Below are 20,965 nucleotides of genomic sequence, written 5' to 3' on the forward strand. Positions count from 1 at the left end.
ATTATCATAATAACCTATAAATAATGACAACCCCAAATTTTCTTTGTTTTTTTAGTGTAAAAAAGTAAAATTACATGAAAATGTTTACATTACCAAACTATACTGAAAATAACTTGAACAAATATGAACAAACAGAAATGTCTTAAGAAAAGTAAATGCAATTTTACCAATATTCTGCCTGTTACTAAATGTTTTGTGCGGTTGTAATGCACCTGTGTAAATGATAAACTGATAAAAACGAGGCAGAATTTTGGTAAAATGTTAAAATTGCACTTGTTTTTCTTATGATAATTCAAGTTGTTCATGTTATTTAGATTTTTAAGGAAACTTTGTAGATGTAAATCTGATCATAATATAATTTTACTTTTTTCATTGTCATTATTTTACTGGTCCGGCCCACTGGAGATCAAATTGGGCTGAATGTGGCCCCTGAATTAAAATGAGTTTGACACCCCTGCTGCTATTAAATGTTTTACCATCTCAGTGCATCTACATATAACTGAATTTTGCTCTAATATCCCACACTAAAAGAGTTTTTCACTTTTCTAAAACAAAAAAACAAAGGAACATAGAATATAAGGTCAGACACTGATGAGGAAAAGCACAGAAACTGGGGCAGAAACTTTCCCTGATGACGTATCGCATAGGAAACAAAAGAATATAATGAAAAGTAAGACAAGAGTAAGAAAATCCTATTCATTGTCCATTTCCTGTGAATAGCGGTCCTATTTTCTCAAATTTGCCATCGGTCTTTCTTCAGCTGTAGTGTGGAAGTAGTTTCCTCCATAAAGTGTATATATACTTTTACAATCCCCATGACAAAGACAAGGGTTTTATTTGTAAAGCAACATTTGATGGCAGTTTTTTACTTGTATCACCGTTACTGAAGGAACAGAGTAGGGCATGACACATTTATGTTTCAGACCAAGATCTGAGATATTAGATCAGGGGTGTCAGACTCATTTTAGTTCAGGGGCCACATTCAGCCTAATATGAAATAAAGTGGGCCGGACCAGTAAAATAATGTAAATAATAGGATAAGAACTTAGAAATAACATCAACTCCAAAGTTTTTTCTGTGTTTTTGAGTCAAAAAAAGCAAAATTTCATAATTAAAATGTTTCTATCTACCAACCGTACTTGAACATAACATGAACAAATATGAATAACCTGAAAATTCTTAAGAAAAATACGTGTAATTTTAACAATATTACACCTCAGTTTATCATTTATACATGTGCATCCCAATTTACAGATCACAGTGGATCTACAAATACACAAAACATTAAATAATAGGCAGAATATTGTTAAAATACCACATACCTTTCTTAAGATATTTCAGGTTCATATTTTTTGTGAAAAGCCAGTCTGTAAATGTAAACATTTTTGTGTAATTTTACTTTTTTGACACTAAAACAAAAAGAAAAAATTAGCTCCTTTTATTATTTATAGGTTATTATGATAGTATTTTACTGGTCTGACCCACTTTAGACTGAACATCCTTGATTGAAAATATCTTCAGTGTAATTTTTACATTTCACAAATTCATCCCACGGGTTGGATTGGACCCTTTGGCGGGCTGGATTTTGCCCCCGTGCTGCATGTTTGACACCTGTGTATTAGATGGTCTACATTTTACCAGGAGGTTTGGATATATGGACATTAACATTATCTCTTCGTTTTGAATGAAACAAATAAATGAAAACTTTTCTTCTTACTATTTGGAGCCACACAGGCTTCACTATCATTCAGTTTGTACAACTTATGAGTTTAATGGATTCTATGCATCGCCCCACTACTTCCTGATCTTCAGGTGGGTCCTTTATTTCCTGTCTTTCATTATTGGACACACTGATTAATCCAGGTGTGTCTGCTACTTCTTGTTGTGACCACATGATTAATTAGGCACACCTGGATTAATCAGTGTGTCCAATAAGGAAAGACAGGAAATAAAGGACCCACCTGAAGTTCAGGAAGTAGTGGGGCTGTGCATAGAGCCCATTATGAGACCACTGTGACACAGTGCAAATCCATATATGTTATAAATGTGACTTGTTAAGACACAGGTGTCAAACATGCGGCCCAGGGGCCAAATCCGGCCCGCCAAAGGGTCCAGTGTGGCCCCTGGGATGAATTTGTGAAATGCAAAAATTACACTGAAGATATTAGTCATTTTAGTTCAGGGACCACAAACAGACCACTTAAATCTCCAGTGGGTCGGATCAGTCAAATACTATCATAATAATCTATAAATCCTCACAGCTCCAAGTTTTTCCCTTTGTAAATGTAAATAATTTCATGTCATTTTACTGTAGTTACACTAAAACAAACTAAATTTTCACAAAAACACAAACAACCTTAACAAATATGAACATTTTGAAACGTCTGAAATGTAATTTTAACAATATTTTGCCTGTTATTAATGTTTTGTGTATTTGTTGATCCACAGTGATTTGTATGTTGCAATTTACATGCATAAATGATAAACTGAGACATAATTTTGTTCAAACTGCGCTTAGTTTTCTTAAGAAATTTTCATTTGTTCATGTTATTCACAGTGTTTTACAGGATAGTTGGTAAATGCAAACATTTTCATCGCATAATTTTACTTTTTTTGCTCTAAAACATAGAGGAAAGTTTGGAGTTGACATTATTTATATGTTATTATGTTATTATTTCACTGGTCCGACCCACTTCAGATCAAATTTGGCTTAATGTGGCCCCCGAACTAAAATGAGTTTAACACCCCTGTGTTAAGACATTTCTTGTGTGTAAATGTGAGGAAAAAAACAAAATAAGCAGGAATTTCTCTACCATCACAACTTTTGTGTATACCACCAAATGAATATAAAACCAATGCAGAGAGCATCAACAACAGACTTTTTCCAAATTGCAGTTGGTCTACAGTCAATGTCTTAACAAGCTTTTTTTGTTTTTGTTTTTGTTTTTTGTTTTTTTAGCTTTGTGGATGTTGTTTATGTACAATCTACACCACCTTATCCAACATCCCAGATAGCAAAATCATTATGGCTTAAATCTGGCCCAAAACTGGCATGCCATTTGGCAAAGTTCTGGGCGTATGTATGGGCCCTAAGTGCCCCAAAATAGGCAAGCCAAAATCAAACCAGAAGGAAGCCAAAATTCACCCAAAACTAATTGCAGACTTCCAAAATATAGCCATAATTGTCCCAGAAAAGCCCCAAATCCCCATAATCCAGCCAAAAAGTAGTCAAAACATGCCATACCATCCCTATACTTGATCCCGCTCTTTGCCCAGTCTTTTGGTTAACCAGACATATGCCATAACTCAGCCATATATTGCTGGTGCCTCCATATCTATTATGGATAACCTTAATCATACCACAGTTAAGCCTAAAGGTTTTCATAATGCCAAAAGAAAGCCAAAATGCCAAATGTATGCCATAATACTGCCAAAATATTTGCTATCTGGGATGTCTAACACAGATATGGTTATAATAATGGTCCAAAATAATGTGAAATTCTATATTTTTAAGGAGGATTCCCAGACACCCTCCATGCTCACCTAAGTCACCCATAAACACAGAAAAAACAATGGAACCGTGTATATAACATGGATTTAAAGCAAAACAAAATGTTCTCAATACAAAATGGCATGAATTAAAAACACGTGATACTGAAAAATAATCTAGAAACTGTTAATATTCATGTTCCTTCACATGAAAAAGCTCTTATGCTAAATTCCTAGAGAAAATCACAGCTGGTCTGATAGATATTGCCAAAGCTGTATGTATACATAATAATGTAAAATAATGGAATGTTTAGGACTTTTCATAGATTATCAGAGGACCATCATCAATTAACAACAATAATAATGTGAGAGGAATGTCAGTTTGTAAAATCTGACAATTTACGTCTAAACAACATCAAATATCCAAGATTTCAGTCACAGATAATCTGTAAGAGAAACTGCATCGAAGCACATTTACATGCATTCCTCTTACTATGAGTTGTGTTTTTTCCACCAGCAGAGGGCGCTCAGGCACTGTAGATGTTTTCAGGCAGTAAACTGTGACCTCTTTTTTTTTTTTTTTAATGGAGAATGACTGCTATTGAAGCTGCTTACACCATGTTTGACTTTGTAATTCTGTTGGCATTAATTGATTGAAGTGTAGGCTGGGCTTTGTTATTCAGATCTCCTCAGTGGAAGCAGATTAACCAGTTTGTCTGTAAACATGACCGTGAGCTCGCTGCTCATTGTTGCCGCCCTGCAACAGGCAGATGTTAAATGTTTCTTCAGTGTCTTTTCTCTGTATCTTTAAAGCTCTTCACTGTCCTTGAACACAAACTCACCAGTGTTTTTTGGATTTTGTAGTTGATTCGTGTCACTCAGAGCTAAACTTCTGTTACCTGTAATGTTTTCATCAGAGGTGGCTGCAGCTGATTTTGCTGTCAAGGTTTAAGTACTAATATTTTCATAAAATATTGTTAAAGTGACATATTCTAGTATTAATCATTCCACAATCCACACAATTTGTTTTATTTTTAGATTCTCAGATCCTAAAAACAGGCAGATATAAATGTAAAAAATATAAATATAGGAGCTGCTGACTGATTTTTAAAGATTTTCATGACTATATTATGTGATTGGTGGATGCCTGGTGTATTACTAGTGGAAAAACCCTTTAACGCTTTGGTGAAATACTGTGGATTTGCAAATTTGTGTTTTGAGTCTGTGTACTTGATTATTAAGGAAAATACACTGATGACTGATCATTTCACTTGAAAAAAATTAACTATTAGAATATTATATAGCAGGGGTGTCAAACTCATTTTGGTTCAGGGGCCACATACAGCCTAATATGAGATAAAGTGGGCCGGACCAGTAAAATGATATAAACAATAGGATAAGAACTGATGAATAATGTCAAGTCCAAAGTTTTCTCTATGTTTTTGAGTGAAAAAAAGTAAAAATGTTTAAACCTACAAACTGTACTTGAACATAACATGAACAAATATGAACAACCGGAAAATTCTTAAGAAAAAAAAAGTGCAATGTTAACAATGTTACACCTAAGTTGATCATTTATGCATGTGAATCACAACTTAAAGATTTAGTAACAGGCAGAATATAGTTAAAATTCCACATATTTCTCTTAAGACATTTCAGATTGTTCATATTTGTTCTGGATATTCATATATTTTGTAAAAGGATAGTCTTTAAATGTAACTTTTTTTTTTTCTAATTTTACTTTTTTTTTTTTAGACTAAAACAAAGAGGAAAATTTGCAGTTTTCATTATTTATAGGTTATTATGTTAATATTTTACTGGTCTGATCCACTTTTGATTGACTTGACCTAAAATGATTTTAACATCCTTGATTGTTAATGTCTTCATTATAATTTTTGTATTTCACAAATTCATCCTAGGGGCCAGATTGGACCCTTTGGCAGGCCAGTTTTGGCCCCCGGGCCACATGTTTGACACCTGTGTTATATAGTATAAAAAGTATAAATTAAAAAATGTAACACCTCAAATACTGTACACTGAGCATTTAAACTGCATTTAACTGAACAGGCTGCTACTGCAAATGAGATTGGATTAATTGTGCAGCTTTACCTGTTAATGTTAAAGCTTTGTCCTAACAGTAGAATAGAGTAAAACAGAGAGTTCAAGTAGATGGTAAGTAAAAAAACAACCAACCAACCAACCAACCAACCAAACAAACAAACAGACAGATTTGATGTTATTTGAACATATTTTAACTACATTAACCCTTGCATGCATAGTGGTCGCTACAGTGGACAGTTATTCTACAGCTGTTCTCTTGTATATTCATGGGTATTGTTGTTACAGTTCTATATCAGCTAAAACAGTGGACACTTATGCATCATCCCATACAGTGCAATTCATACTGTTATTGTAACTTTGCTGTTCTTGATAAATCTGATCTGCAATGATATGTTTTAATGTAAATCAACTGCTAATTGTTATCAGACTGTAATTAACAGAGTTTTCTTTTTCTTTTTCTTTTTTTTACATATGATCTCCATGAAGTGAATTTGAGTTTGTTAAAATGTGAGAAAACATCTGATTAGCAGCAGTAAAAATGTTTTTATTACATAGTTTTCCATATTACTTTCTGATATTAGGTTTTAAATACATATTTCTTTGCTTCAAAAATTAAATGCATGGTGTCCGGCTGAGTGGATTTTTTTGTAACTCCTTAAAAAGAAAAAAAAACTCAATCGCATTGTTTTTTTCATGCCTAAAGAGGAATAAAAACACACAGGAAAAATATCTTGGCTAAGCCTCTCATAATTCATGCATGAAAGGGTGAATCTGAGTAATTAATCAATAAATGTGGAATTTAACATCAGTGTCTTAAAGTATGGATGGAAATATCTTTAGTTTTTGAGTCACAATTACAACCGAGTCTGCCAATATCAGCAGTCTGTTTAACATCATTAACATAACAGAGACAAGTGTACTACAGTAAACCCAAAAGGCTTATTTCCATAATGATTAATTCTTTAGCTTTGAGACACACTAGAGTTATTTATTTTTAAAAACCCACATTTATTCTCTGTTTTTTATTCTGCTTGTTTTGACTGTAGTCTTCCTTAATATAGAGGTATTATGGCATTGCACTACATCCAAAATTGAGCACGAGACAATAAAAGAAATTCAAATAGTGGCTGGCAGGAGTCGACTCTAATTTTAAGAACCATATCTTCCTCAGATTTCAAAATAATGACTGTGATGCTTTTCATTTTTCTACAATTAGCCAAGATGGAGAGGAATTAGACTTACAATGGAGTCTTAGAGCTCCTCAGAGACATCAAACACTCCATTTTGTTAAAAAAAAAAAAAACAGAAAACAAAAGAAAAAAAGACCAAGACTTTTTGAGCTGCTGCAGCACAACTGTGTAGACGTGCAAATTCATTTCCAAACATTCAGTAGTTGTAATTCATTTGAAATACTGCAAGGGAGCATTTATTTTTTCATGACATCAAGTGTAAAAAAACCTTATTAGTGTTAAATAAATGTCAACACATCCTGACAGAGCTGTTGCATATCCCAGAAAACAGCATATGTGAATTGCGCTTGAAGGCAGTTATTTTTGTTTGAGCCGAAAAGAAACGAGTGGGAGAGAGAGAGTGAGAGAGGGGAGAGAGAGAGAGAGAGAGAGAAGAGAGAGAGAGAGAGAGAGAGAGAGAGAGAGAGAGAGAGAGAGAGAGAGAGAGAGAGTCCTTATCACGACACTGCCAAGAAAGCTGAGTCATGTAAGATGAGAGGTAAAAAAAAAAAAAGACAGCACATAGAATATTAAAAATGAATAAGACTGAACAATTTTTAAACATAAAGAATAAGAGGATTGAAGAGTATTAAAAGCATCTGTCGGGTTTGTGCAAATGTTTGTTGGCACGGAGTTGAGGTGAAGGCAGATAAAGGCAGCTGCGAAAAGAGTGAGAGTTGACATGAATGAGGGAAGCGGGGGACGAGATTTCCACCCATTAAAGCAATGAGGCGGAGCGAAGATGAGCGGAGCGATAACGTGGCAGAAGGTGGGAGAGGCTGTGTCATTGAAAAACAGAGCTCAGATGCGTCTGTGTGGACCTATTGTGTACACACTCCACCGTATGCATGTATACGTATCGGCAGAGAGGCTGGTGCAGCAACAGGAACCACAGAGGCAACGGGAGGAGTCGCAAGGCTTCACGGCGAATAAAACTCCACGCCCCTCTCTGCTGAGCATCCATTTACAGAGCGGCTGATGTCTGCTTCACTGAATGCATACAGACTCAGCAGTAACAGAGAAAAAAACCCCACAGTACTCAGGAGCTCCAGTGGATTTGGATTACAGCACTCAGGCAGCAAAGTATATCAACCTCACCACCGTGGAGAAGCATTTCAGCGGGCAACAGAGCATTTCTGGAGAGGTTTTATTGCGTCATTCTTGCAAGAAATGTCCACATTGGATGTACTTAACCTCAGTGGGAAGGTGTATTTATAACACAGTCTAACCAGAGCTGCCCTCTCTTTGAAAAACTGAGAAGGAGGATCTTGAGAATTTCCTCGACTCATCCAAGTGATTAACAGCTACAGCACCGAGGAGTGGCTTGAGCAAACTGCAGCCCATCTTTCCACTTCACCCGCCTGGGATTCTACAGGTTGTTCTGGAGCTTTTTCTTCAGTTTCCAACATGACCACCATGCAGAAGCTGCTACAGCTGCCGGTGAACGCCGTCAACATAGTGAAGACGGTGCAGAGCCAGGTTCAGGGCCAGGAGGAGGACAAGAGCCCGGTGCTGACCCCCGATGGTGGGCAGCAGGCCTGGTACAGCGCCCTGCAGCCCGACGAGCTGCGACACCTCCGATCTGGAGGCACTGGGGGAGGTGGAAGTGGAGACCAGGAGGAAAAAGCACCACTGGAGGAAGGTGGTGGTGGTGGGGGCAGTTTCCAAAATCAACCTTTGCGGTAGGATATTAGAAATGATCCAGATCTGGGCAACATTATTTTGAGTGCATTTTGTTACTTTTACACAGCAGATCACAACTAAAACTGTAGTACAAGCTTGGATAGATTTAATGGATCATGACGGTAATATGAAGTTGATAGTTTAAACCAGGGGTGTCAAACTCATGTTAGTTCAGGGGCCACATACAGCCTAATATGATATAAAGTGGGCCGGACCAGTAAAATAAAATAAATAAAAGGATAAGAACTTTTGAGTGATAAAAGTAAATTCTGTAATGAAAATGATTACATCTACAAATTGTACTTGAACATAACATGAATAAATACGAACAACCTGAAAATTCTTTAGTAAAATAAGTACAATGTTAACAATATTAGGCCTTAGTTTATCATTTATACATGTGAATCACAATTTAGAGATTACAGTGGATCTACAGATACACAAAACATTAAATAACAGGGAGAATATTATTAAAATTCCACATACTTCTCTTTAGACATTTCATATATTCACATTTTTTTGTAAAAGGCTAGTCTGTAAATGTAAACATTTTTGTGTAATTTTACTTTTTTTTTTTTTTTTTTTTAACACTAAAACAAAGAGAAAAATTTACAGTTTTCATTATTTCTAGGTTATTATGATTGTATTTTACCGGTCTGATCCACTTAAGACTGAAATAACCTAAAATGATTTTAACATCCTTGATTTTTAATATCTTCAGTGTAATTTTTGCATTTCACAAATTCATCCCAGGGGCCGGATTGAACCATTTGGTGGGCCGGATTTGGCCCCTGGGCCACATGTTTGACACCTGTGGTTTAAACCTTCCAAATACATACTGTTACCACAATGAAACACTAAGCTTATTGTTACAAACAACTTAGATGCAACATGTAAGAAGAGTTTCAGACTGAGCACTGTGAAAAACTCACAGCAAAAGGGAAAATACTTCAGAATGAAGAATGACAAAACTTTTGAATCTACCCATATAATTTATTTACCAATTTTCCCTTGTGTTCTTCCTTGTATCTGCATTATTTCAAGTAGTCGAACAAAGACCCAAACATGCACTGGCGACTAAAACCATCTACTGATATAACATTTTTAATATCTTCTGATCCACTAATCCTAAATTATTGGTGTAAAATATGGTTTATCATCTTTTCATGGTCATCAAATATGACCCATTTGGATGTTGAGAGGCTCCGTAGTTACCATGGAAACACGACATCTTCTACAACATTAATTCACCAGTAAAACCCATGGAGTTTGATAAATGGCAGTGGCTAGAGACGCTTGGTTTATGTTCAGTTAATGATATATTTTGCTGAAAAAGTCACTTTTCCTTCAGTTTTTTCTGTTTTGATATAATAACCTTTGAATTTACATTGAGTTTTTGTGAACATCTAAATTAAACATAGGAAATTAAATATAGGAAAATACATGATTTTACAGTGAAACATGCAAAATACAGAGGATAATGTATAATAAATGGTGATAATTCACTTAAGAAGGATTAAATAGAGACAAACATTCATTTGGGAACTGCCACAAAAGTAGCTCTGGGTCTTTATGGGTTAACATTATTAGTGTGTACAGTATCAGGAATCAGACTGACAGCACTGAAAGTCCTAAAACCTCCTCTTTAATTAATCACATTGCAGACTATCACATTCAAGCTCTTGCTCTGCGGAAATGAATTAAATTCAGAGGAAATGTTAGTGTGCTGTTTGAGTTTATTAGGTCACAGTAATGAATCATCTCAAATGAATCAGCTCTCAAACTTGTAACTATGTAAATAAGTCTCAGCAGCTTCATCACCTTTGATTACGGAAAACAATTTTCAGACCTGCTACTTTGTATGTTTTTCAGCAGCATTCTGATTTTAGAAGACAAACTAGCATGGCGTCTCAGGTTGTTTCCTCAGATCTGTCAGCTGCAGAGTCCTGCTGATCTCTTGGCGTTGGTGCCACGTAACCTGAGCGCCGGTGTTCTGTGTTGTACGACAGTGGGTTAAATAATTCAGAGCTGTTTGTAAATTCAGCAGTGGTTCAGCAGGACGGGACCAAATCCAGAGAAATTAGAGAACCCATGTTGGTGTAGAATTACTGTAGGCCTTTTGAGCATGTGCAGACATGTGTGAACTCAGTCAGAGGGTCAATTTTCCTACAGGTGCGGTGATCTGACTTTAATTCTAAAATAATTTATCTTACATTTCTATGATTTCTCAGAAGGAGGTGATTTCCAGTACATTAAGCTACAATACAGTTGGACAGATGAAGTTAGATAACAAAGGCTGTCACTTTTTGTCCTGGATCTACTTTGGAGGACTTTGTTGTCTATTCAGAGGCTCTGGAGTGAATATTTTGTTTATTGGGTCAGTCTCCACTAGGGCTGCACGATATTAGGAAAACATGCGACATGCAATATGGCTAAAATTTGCTTAGAGGTCTTATTTATGTCTTTGTGCATAAGAAATCAATATAAGTGAATCCCCAATGGAACTTTGTGTTGGTAAATACAAGTTATGCAAATTTACAGGATTTCAGTTCTGTTGCAACATGTTGATGGTCATATGAACTATGTTTTCAGGTCAAAAATGTCCAATTTCATCACAATTAATGCTATATTTTCATGTCACAAATGGCCAAGTTATATTTTAACTGAATTTACCTGAAAAACAAATATTCTATTCTTTTAGATTCCCCAGTTTTTCTTACCAGATTTTATACTACATATCACATGTTTTATTTTTACAAGGTGCAATATGGAGTATGGTGCTGATCCATCCTGCTTATGTTACGCCAATACATACATTAAGAATGTCACACGTCACTTTTTAAATCAACAGTTCTCTAATAATAAGCATTTTTATAAAGAAAAAACAATTCTATATTGTTGTTTACTCTTTAGTATGATGATAAACTATACAATAAATAATTCTGATCGTAGTTTTTGCACAGGGATCATTTGTGGAAACGGTGACATGGCTGCCGAGCATCAGTATGATGGGATCTGGAACAACCATGTCACATCCGTCCACTGCCACATTTTGTGTTTTTGTTCAGCTGGTATTGTTTTACATCCACAATACTAACATTTATGAATAAGAGGATAATTAGCAATATAATAATAGTATAATAATACTACAAATAATAATAATAACTAATATTAATAGATAATTAGCATATACGTTTATTACTAATAAAGCACTGGTACTGACCAGAGCATCATGGGTAATGTCACGTCCGTCCACCAGCAAAAGTTTTCATATACACGTGCTATTCAAAATCCAATATTTCTGAAAATATAGCTTCCACTGTCAAATAATACCAGTAGTCTGTGCACAAATGTATTAGCATTATTTCAACATAGTTCTATACATTTCTTACAACTTTTTTTTTTTTTTGACAAAAATGGCCACTCATTTGACCCCCTAAGTAAATTTTAGCCGATTAACATTATTGAATATTGCAATAACAATACATAACGACTTGTGATATTTAAATATTTAATGTCTTTCTTCACTCTACTTGCTGCCAACATAGAGTGATGCAGACAATTAAAATCCAAAAATGCATTGTTTCCATTCTAACATTATTTCTATTGGGAAAAATGCAGCTACACCTGCAGTGCTGGCCATAAATCACCTTGACCCTTAAAACATTTTCTGCTACTGCAAACAAAATTCAATTGAAATAACTAAAAAACCTGAAAGCGATTTAAAGCATTCAAATTGATAATAAATTTAAACATAATCATTTAACTCCAACTCTAACATCTCAACTTAGGCCCTGTCCAAACGAAGATGGTTTCGGTCATATCCGCAAAAGTTTTGTATCGGAAAGGCTTTTCATCCACACAAAACCAGTGTTTTCAGTCACTGAAACTGCAACTTTTGGTCCCAGAGTGGATAAATTTGAAAACACCGGTTTTGCATCTCCATCTGTAAACCACAACTTTTCCAAAATGATGATGTCATAGCCCCATGTCTCTAACCTTTCGCCCAGGAAGCAAGATGCCACTTCACAACAACAACAACAATGGCGGACTACAGAGAAGTGCTCGTGCTACAACAACTATTGAGCTTATTGGAAATATTGAATCAAATTTTTTGGTTACTGTTTCATTACAATGAACAACAAACAACCATAGCTAACAACATTCACTACGTGCTCTTGGATCTACCGCGGAGAGTTGTTGTTCTTCTTCCTTCTGTAGTCTATGGTTTGTATACATCACACAAGCTTTGTGCACATGCTCCATGCCTTCGTCTCCATTTTTTACAATAGCATTACAATGCCACATACAGGCCTGACATTTGTACTACATCGTTTTCAGTAATTTCAAGTGGACACAGATATTTCCTGAAATGACTCAGTGTTTATGGAGCAATTTTTTGAAAACAACAAAGAAAAAGGTGGGATAGGAAAAGATGCAGTTTTGTGTGGACATGGCCTTAAACTGGAAACCTTTTTCTAACCCAGTGTTTTTCAACCTTGGGGTCGGAACCCCACATGGGGTTGCCTGGAATTCAAATGGGGTTGCCTGAAATTTCTAGCAATTGATTAAAAAAAAACCAAACACCTTACTTACAAAAAATAAGTATGTGGTGAGTTGAGAGGGACAATCACAATCCATAAAAGACATGACAAACTGCAAAGCTGAAACTGAAGCACTGTGGCTCTGTTTATCTTTCAAATGTTCATTGCGGTCGGTTTCAGATGCTGCAGCTCTTTCATAATTCAAAGTTTTAGTTCTTGTTTGTTCAGTATTAATTGTCAGCCTTGTAAATCCAAGCTGGACTGACTGTACATATCCTGACCAAGGAAAATAAAATTGTCACTTTGTGCAGTAATCTACACCTGGCTTTTCTGCCTCCGTCCATAATAATATACATTATATAGACTAAATGTCATCTAGAATTAATGTTTATTTGCAACATAGAATAGTAAACTATTACATGATCAGAAACAAATCAATTTTAGCAAAAAAAAAGGCTTGGTTTTGAATGTCTGGGGTCGCCAGAATTTTGTGATGTTAAAATGGAGTCACGAGCCAAAAATGGTTGGGAACCAATGTTCTACCCACAAATTTGTTGAGCCAAGAAGGTGTTGCAGAATGGGGTCTTGATTACCTTCAGCCATCACGACGACTCTCTGGCGGGCTTCTCAGGCACCATCTGACTGGCCAAATATGTTGACACTGATTGTGAATGCACGACACATAAATTCTAGGCTACATTTGATCAAAATTTAACTAATCTTTGCAGTATGTCTATTGCAAGCGTTGACATCAATAAATTTTTGATATCGTGCAGCCCTAGTCTCCACTTTATCAAATTCAATGCAAAATGTAAATACGGGAAAGTGAGGAGAGATCCTTGCCGACCATCCTAACAGAAGACACTTATATACCCAAAAGTTGTGATGTCAGGTACTTACTGCATGCATTGGACATATGATAACGATAATAGATCACACACAGGGTGACATGTACAGGATAATGTCTTTACATGAGAATATCATAGTCTTGATACAAAGAACAATCACACTACAAGACATACAAAGACGATAACAACACAACAGGGACAGTCATTTTTCTGTCAGCGAGACTTTGTTAAAAATTGGTTTATGCTTCATCAGTTCAATACTGCTGGTGCAATAGTGGCCTAAGAAATGTCCAATATCTGTTTCCATACTTTGTATTGTTTATGTTCTCTATCTATTATACTGTGTATTATTGTTTGCAGCATATACTACACCCAAGGAAAATTTCTCCAAGGGGACATTTAAGTATATTGTATCGTATCATAAAGTGTGAAAAAATATAGATAATTTCAGAAATTGCTTTGAAATAGTTGCAAAAGTCATTATTTCTCCTTTTTTCAATTGATTCTAATTAATTATAATTGTTTTTAAGCAACCATTATGCCGTCATGATTTTTTCCCAATAACACATTGCTAATAAAGCATGTGTACCTTGTTTGTGGCTGCAGATGGCTGATAATGCCTCTTTGACAGCTGCAGCAAATGTAATCAATGTTTTCAGGTCCAGCTTTAATTAGATCCTTAAAATGCCTGTTTGTCTTCAAACAAGCTGCATGAATCCACTGTGACTTAATTAGTGAAGCTGATCAAGGTGGCAAATTACCATCAGCCACGAGACAAAGGATGTCTCCTCCTCCATTAGAATTTGGCAGGTACATTTCAGGGCTTAGATGAGTCATGAGTGTAAAAAATGAGTTAATCACTTTGTCTCACAATGGTTTTTTTAATGGAATACAGAAGAAGGATGTGAAGTCGCCACATTCAGCTTTAGTTTTCCGTGGAAAGTGAGAGTGAGAGCGTGCTAAAAAATGTAAGAGCAACAATAGTATCATCTTACTATAATGGAAAATCTATTACATTTGCAGTCTTATCTGTATACTTTTATTAAGACACAAAAGTACACACAAACAATTGTAGGTTGCCCTATAATTAACCTGAATCTGAACATAAATTTAATCACAGCAAAGTCAAAACTAAATGCTGTTTACATTTTACAGACTCTAGAACAGGGGTGTCAAACTCATTTTAGTTCAGGGGCCACATACAGCCTAATATGATCTAAAGTGGGCCGGACCAGTAAAATAATATAAATATTAGGATAAGAACTTATAAATAATGTCAACTCCAAAGTTTTTTTCTCTGATTTTGAGTGAAAAAAGTCAAATTTCGTAATGAAAATGTTTACATCTATGAATCGTACTCGAACATAACATGAACAAATACGAACCTGAAAATTTTTAAGAAAAATCTGTGCAATTTTAACAATATTACGCCTTAGTTTATCATTTATACGTATGCATCACAACTTACAGATCCCAGTGGATCTACAAATACACAAAACATTTAGTAAGAGGCAGAATATTGGTGCAATTCCACGTACTTCTCTTAAGAAATTTCAGGTTAGTCACATTTTTTGCAAAAGGCTAGTCTGTAAATGTCAACATTTTTGTGTAATTTTACTTTTTTTTTACACTACAACAAAGAGAATAATTTGTAGTTTTCATTATTTATAGGTTATTCTGATAGTATTTTACTTGTTCTGACCGACTTGAGATTGAATTGACCTAAAATGATTCTAACATCCTGACTGCTCGTATTGTCAGTGTAATTTCTGCATTTCACAAATTCATCCCAGGGGCCAAATTAGACCCTTTGGTGGGCCGGTTTTGGCCCCCGGGCCGCATGTTTGAGACCCCCGCTCTAGAACAACAGTGTATACTTTTTGGCTATGTCTTTTCCCTTAAGTATTTTTGTCTTATCCTTATTAAAAAAATATATGTTTATGAAGCTTGAATTAAAGGGCGTTACAGACATGAAAACTGAAATGAAGTGACTAGTTCAATATAAATGTTCACATATCTAGAGTTGTGCCAGAAGCTCCAGATCTCTCATCGTGATTTCACAGGACGAAATGGACCGTAACCATTTTAATTTTCTGCAGAAAATGATCAGTGCGGTTTAGTAAGTCATCCTTGTGTCTGAACCATCATCGCCTCAGGCAGCTCATCTTTACATTTTCTTAGAGTTTATTTTTGCATTTGTTTTGGGACACAGCCACATATTTGTAGCTAAGAAACCAGCTTCAGCTCACTGCTTAAATCCAAAAATAATCCTCCACAAACGGTGTTTTATAGATACTCTCAGGTTTTTGATTTGACACCCTTTGATGAAGTTAGTGTTTGAAGTGTGTGACTGAGTGAACCATATTATTCATGCAATGTAGTTATTAACACTTTGGTTCTCAAAGGAGACAAAAGCAGGAGTCTTTTTCACAAACAAACGGGGGTGCGCACACAACTCAAGCAGAGTCGTGATAAATCAGCTCGGTTCTGCAGCAGCCACCTCCTCACAGACTGCAAGGCGTCCATTCCCTGCCGTCAAACCTCCAACACAGAGGAAATATATAGTATATCCCAGCAGCCTTCAATACACACTGGAGAGACATAAAAACCTCTGGCCACACTAGCCTCAAATATTTGTCCACTCTTTGATTGTATGTGTTTGGAGGATAAAGCGTGTGTTTTAAATAATTTAATAATTATTTTGACAGAGCTGAGTCTTGACATTTAAAAAGCAAAAACAAAGATGAATTATTCAGCTGGTTTCAGATGAAGTTTAATTTAGCTGGACTCAGTAATATAGCACCCACTTGAGTTTAAACCCCCCACCCCCCAAAAAAAGAAGGAAAAAAAAAAAAACACAATATATTTCACTCAAATATTTTTTTCAGTAGCAACCAGCTAAATTAGGGGTATAGGATTTAACGCTGTTCACAGTCTGTATCACTCTGAATGTCTCAAACTCATTATTTACACTCATCTGTATAGTGGTATCATCAGGTTTTCTTCTTCAAACAAAAACAGACATTTGTTCAAAATAACACTGTGTTTTATGATCTTTACATTCTGCATCAGCTGATGGTTTACATCACAGGTGTCAAACATGCGGCCCGGGGGCCAAATCCGGCCCGCCAAAGGGTCCAGTCCAGCCCTTGGGATGAATTTGTGAAATGCAAAAATTACACTAAAATGTTAACAATCCTTTTAGTTCAGGTTCCACATTCAGACCAATTCAGTCTCAAGTGGGTGGGACTTGTAAAATATTATCATAATTACATATAAATAATGACAACTCCAAATTTTCCTCTTTGTAAATGTAAATATTTTCATGTATTTACACTAAAACAAAATATGATTTCGCAAAAAATTTAAATAACCTGAACAAATATGAACAACCTGAACCGTCTTAAGATAAATAAGTTCAATTTTAATAAGATTCTGCCTGTTACTGAATGTTTTGTGTATTTGTAGATCCACTGTGATCTGTAAGTTCTAATGTACATGTGTAAATGATAAACTGAGGCAGAATATTGCTAAAATTACACTTATTTTTTCAGTTTGTTCATGTTGTTCACATCTTTTGAAAGGATCGTTTGCAGATGTAAACCTTTTCATAATGTAAATTTACTTTTTTTGCTCTAAAACACAGAGAAAAGTTTGGAGTTGACATTATTTATATATTATTATGTTATTATTTTACTGGTCCGGCCCACTTCAGATCAAATTTAGCTGAATGTGGCCCCTGAACTAAAATGAGTTTGACACCCCTGGTTTACATTATAGCTCTGTTAGCCTTGCTCTGTTTTCAGACTGAAAACAGCCACAGCCACAAGCCACAGTTTGTGGTTTACAAATCACTTCCATTTTCTGAACGGTTTGTGTTGTCAGTAGCTGGACTAAAGATCTGTTTGGAATCATCTGAACAAGGTCAGAACTGTCACAGTTTAGTCTGAACCGTGGATCAAAATACAGCAGCTTAATGATAATAATACTTTCATAAGGCACAAAATAAAACTTACCATCAAACTCTATTTTTTTCCTTTAGAGCTGTGTCCAGTGGAGAAAACAACAATGCCTCTACTTTTATCATTTATTTTCTTTGAAACTAAAAGTTCTTTCTTAAAGGTTCTCACCCTCGGCCTCAGCATTAGTTTTCTAGTAGCGAAATAATACTTGTACTGTTGGATCTACTTAGTATTTCCTTAGCAGTGCAGTTTGTCCCATTGGTCTTTTGTTTTATTAAATTATCTGTAACATATGCTGGTCTTAGACTGTTTACTTGTTTTAGATATTTTCCCATTTATAGGGGTCATATTTTGCTAAACCCACTTTTATTGGTCTTTGGTTCATTTATTTGTATATTTGGGGAGCCTAACAGTTAAAAAAGTTTGAATTTGAATCCTCCAGGTGTAGCAAAGCTATCTTTATATTCATTCAAAAAATCGAGTGGATTCCTGCTTAATTTGTAACATTTTATAGCTAGTTACTTTACAACATTTGCACATACAAGGTCAAGACTTTCGACGAACATTTCTCTGAGTACAACATAATTGTTTATCAGCAGCAGTGGTTGCAGTAAAAACTGAAAATATGTCCAAACTTGGAGCCAATTACCTAAAATGTTCAGTTAATGATAGTATCAATGAACACAAGTGGCTGCACGGACCAGAAAGCACGGTCAACAACCTGGAGGGGGTGGGGCATGAAGTGGCTCATTTGCATTTAAAGGGCCAGCGCTCAAAACGACCTTTCTCGTGTCATTACTGAGAAATAGGGTTGAAGATAGACCTGTGGAGTTTAATTAATGAAGAATTCAGACCCAAGCAGAGCATTTACAGTTTATGTAGACAACAGGGAAATGTTTTAAAATGCGTAATTCCATTTTAAAAAGGAAAATATCACTCCTTTTAGTGCTTGTTGTGTGGATTGTGTTCTGTTGTCTCACAATTGGTTTTCTTAAGCTTTTAGCTGACGTTCCTGTGGATATGGTTTTGCATAGCATTTGTATATTGTACAAGCATCCCGTAATATTACCATGGCAACACATTCAGAAATGTGGCTGCTTCTGGTACTTAAGAGTTTTGAAGGGTACAGAGGATTCAATGTGATCAACTAAAATGGGGTCGACTGGGTATCAACTGGTTTAAAATGCTGTCTAGTACCCTAAACAATGGCTTGTAAAGTGACCTCATGATGGCGCTAAAGCCCCATCAGTCTACCCTTTTGAATGATTATGATACTATATATGTCGGACAGTAACACCTGGTGTCTTTCAGTGTTTGTATGAATGACTCTCAAACTGATCCCTGGAGTTAATTACTATGAATTTTCTGAGACTCTCATGAGATCATTGTCATCTACAATAAGAAGGCGGGAAATCAATTAACATCATTTCATCCTTTGTTACTGTGGAAACCAGTCAAAGGAAATGTACACCTCCTTAATCACCCCACCCACCAATCATCTAAAACCAATCATCACCATTTAACACCTCCGCATCTTTAGTTTTATCTTTATAAAAGGGCTATATGTAATATTTCTACATTCAAATATTAAAAAGTGTCCTGAAATTAAGATTAGAGTGTTTGATGTTGTGTCAAAGATGCAAATGTTTTGGGTTGTAGAGATGTGAAATGAATTAATTTATTTATACCAATGATCTAGTGACTACTAGAGGGAGTAGTGAGTCATCCTGCCAGTCTCCCATGGTGAGGAAAACGTGGTGAGGAGATGGGATGAGAACCACTAAGAAACAACATTTAAAGTCAAAGAAAGTGATAAAAGCTGGAAGCACTTGTTTTTTTACACCAATGGACACAACTCTAAATGAAAAGAATGGAGAAAATTGAAAACACTTGAAAAGAGAGCAATACGAATAATAAATAATACAGATATATGAAACATACCAGGAAACTGTTCTTAATCTCACATACATTCAAATTAAGGGATCTGACGGAATTTAAAACAGCGCAAATATTATACAAAGCAAGAAATAAATGACTTCCAAGTAACAGAAATTATTCACAGATAAATATGAAACAACATTTTTGTTAGGCTAAATCTTAAACACATGTACATATCATGTTGTGGAGTGGTTTTGTGGAATAGAACGGAACAAAATATGGGATGGGAAAACATCCCAAAATTTTAGATCAATAAAAACCTTTTTTTTCACAGATAGTAACAATGTAACAGGAGTACAACAGTAATAGTTACTGATGGTATGGAATTATTTGTTCTCTTTTTCAGTAATTTAATGACTGACTTTTTTTTTTTTTGTATACTTTAGCTGATTAGCCAAGTCAAGTAAAATTGGGGTTAGGACAATGTAAGCTTAACTTCTTCCTGCTCCATTTCAGACATAAAGTGTTGTTAAAGAGCCATAATGAAATTGTTGTACATTGTGTGACATTTTTTCCTTTTTCTGTTTTTTTTTTTTTGGCAACTTATTACCTTCAGTATTCTGGACTGTTCCATTTAAATGGGTAAATTTTTTTGCCTTTTACTCACCTTTATATTTTAGTAGCGCATCATATTTTATACCGATATCTAGGGACTGAAGTTAGTAAAGTGCGTTGTTCCTGTTTTTAACTTCATTTCCTGTCATGCAGTGTGGTACTGCGTTTCCTGTCAACCGAGCAAGATGATTGTAAGGCTCTTGTATTCCACAATGACTAATATTTCCCAAAATGTTGGTCCTATCAACTTGCCTCAACTGTAGGTACCAAAATGGCCAGTTAAAAACATCTCAATTTCTCAGAACAGTGCAAATACACACACACACACACGCACGCACACACACACACACAGATATGATATAGATTCCTACTTTTAATAATAATAATAATAATGGATTGGATTTATATAGCGCCTTTCTAGACACCCAAAGCGCTTTACATTATTGACCCATTATTCATTCGCTCTCACATTCTCCCTCTGGTGGTGGTAAACTACATCTGTAGCCACAGCTGCCCTGGGGCAGACTGACAGAAGCGTGGCTGCCATTTTGCGCCTACGGCCCCTCCGACCACCACCAAACACTCATACACCAGTTTTGTTTGAAATACAATTTATCATTGTCATTAAGTTATTATGTGATGTTATTATCTTTGCT

The 20,965-nt window shown here is 35.5% G+C and overlaps 1 protein-coding gene across 10 annotated transcripts in view; it reads left to right on the forward strand.

Annotated features, from left to right (window-relative positions):
• The window catches only part of ap3b2 (adaptor related protein complex 3 subunit beta 2), a 103,154-nt gene that overhangs the window by 6,911 nt on the left and 75,278 nt on the right, over positions 1 to 20,965 (forward strand). For 3 of the 10 annotated variants that reach the window (XM_030136077.1, XM_030136078.1, XM_030136080.1), the window contains exon 1: positions 7,579 to 8,461. The exons of 6 other annotated variants lie outside the window; for them this stretch is intronic. In XM_030136077.1, coding sequence (XP_029991937.1) covers positions 8,187 to 8,461 — 275 coding nt within the window. In that variant the 5' untranslated portion in view covers positions 7,579 to 8,186. Of the gene's footprint in view, positions 1 to 7,578; positions 8,462 to 20,965 lie in introns of those variants that run through there. One more of the 10 variants, XM_030136079.1, reaches the window with a different exon arrangement.

This window comes from Sphaeramia orbicularis, chromosome 6, assembly GCF_902148855.1.
Source record: "Sphaeramia orbicularis chromosome 6, fSphaOr1.1, whole genome shotgun sequence".
NCBI classification, from domain to species: domain Eukaryota; kingdom Metazoa; phylum Chordata; class Actinopteri; order Kurtiformes; family Apogonidae; genus Sphaeramia; species Sphaeramia orbicularis.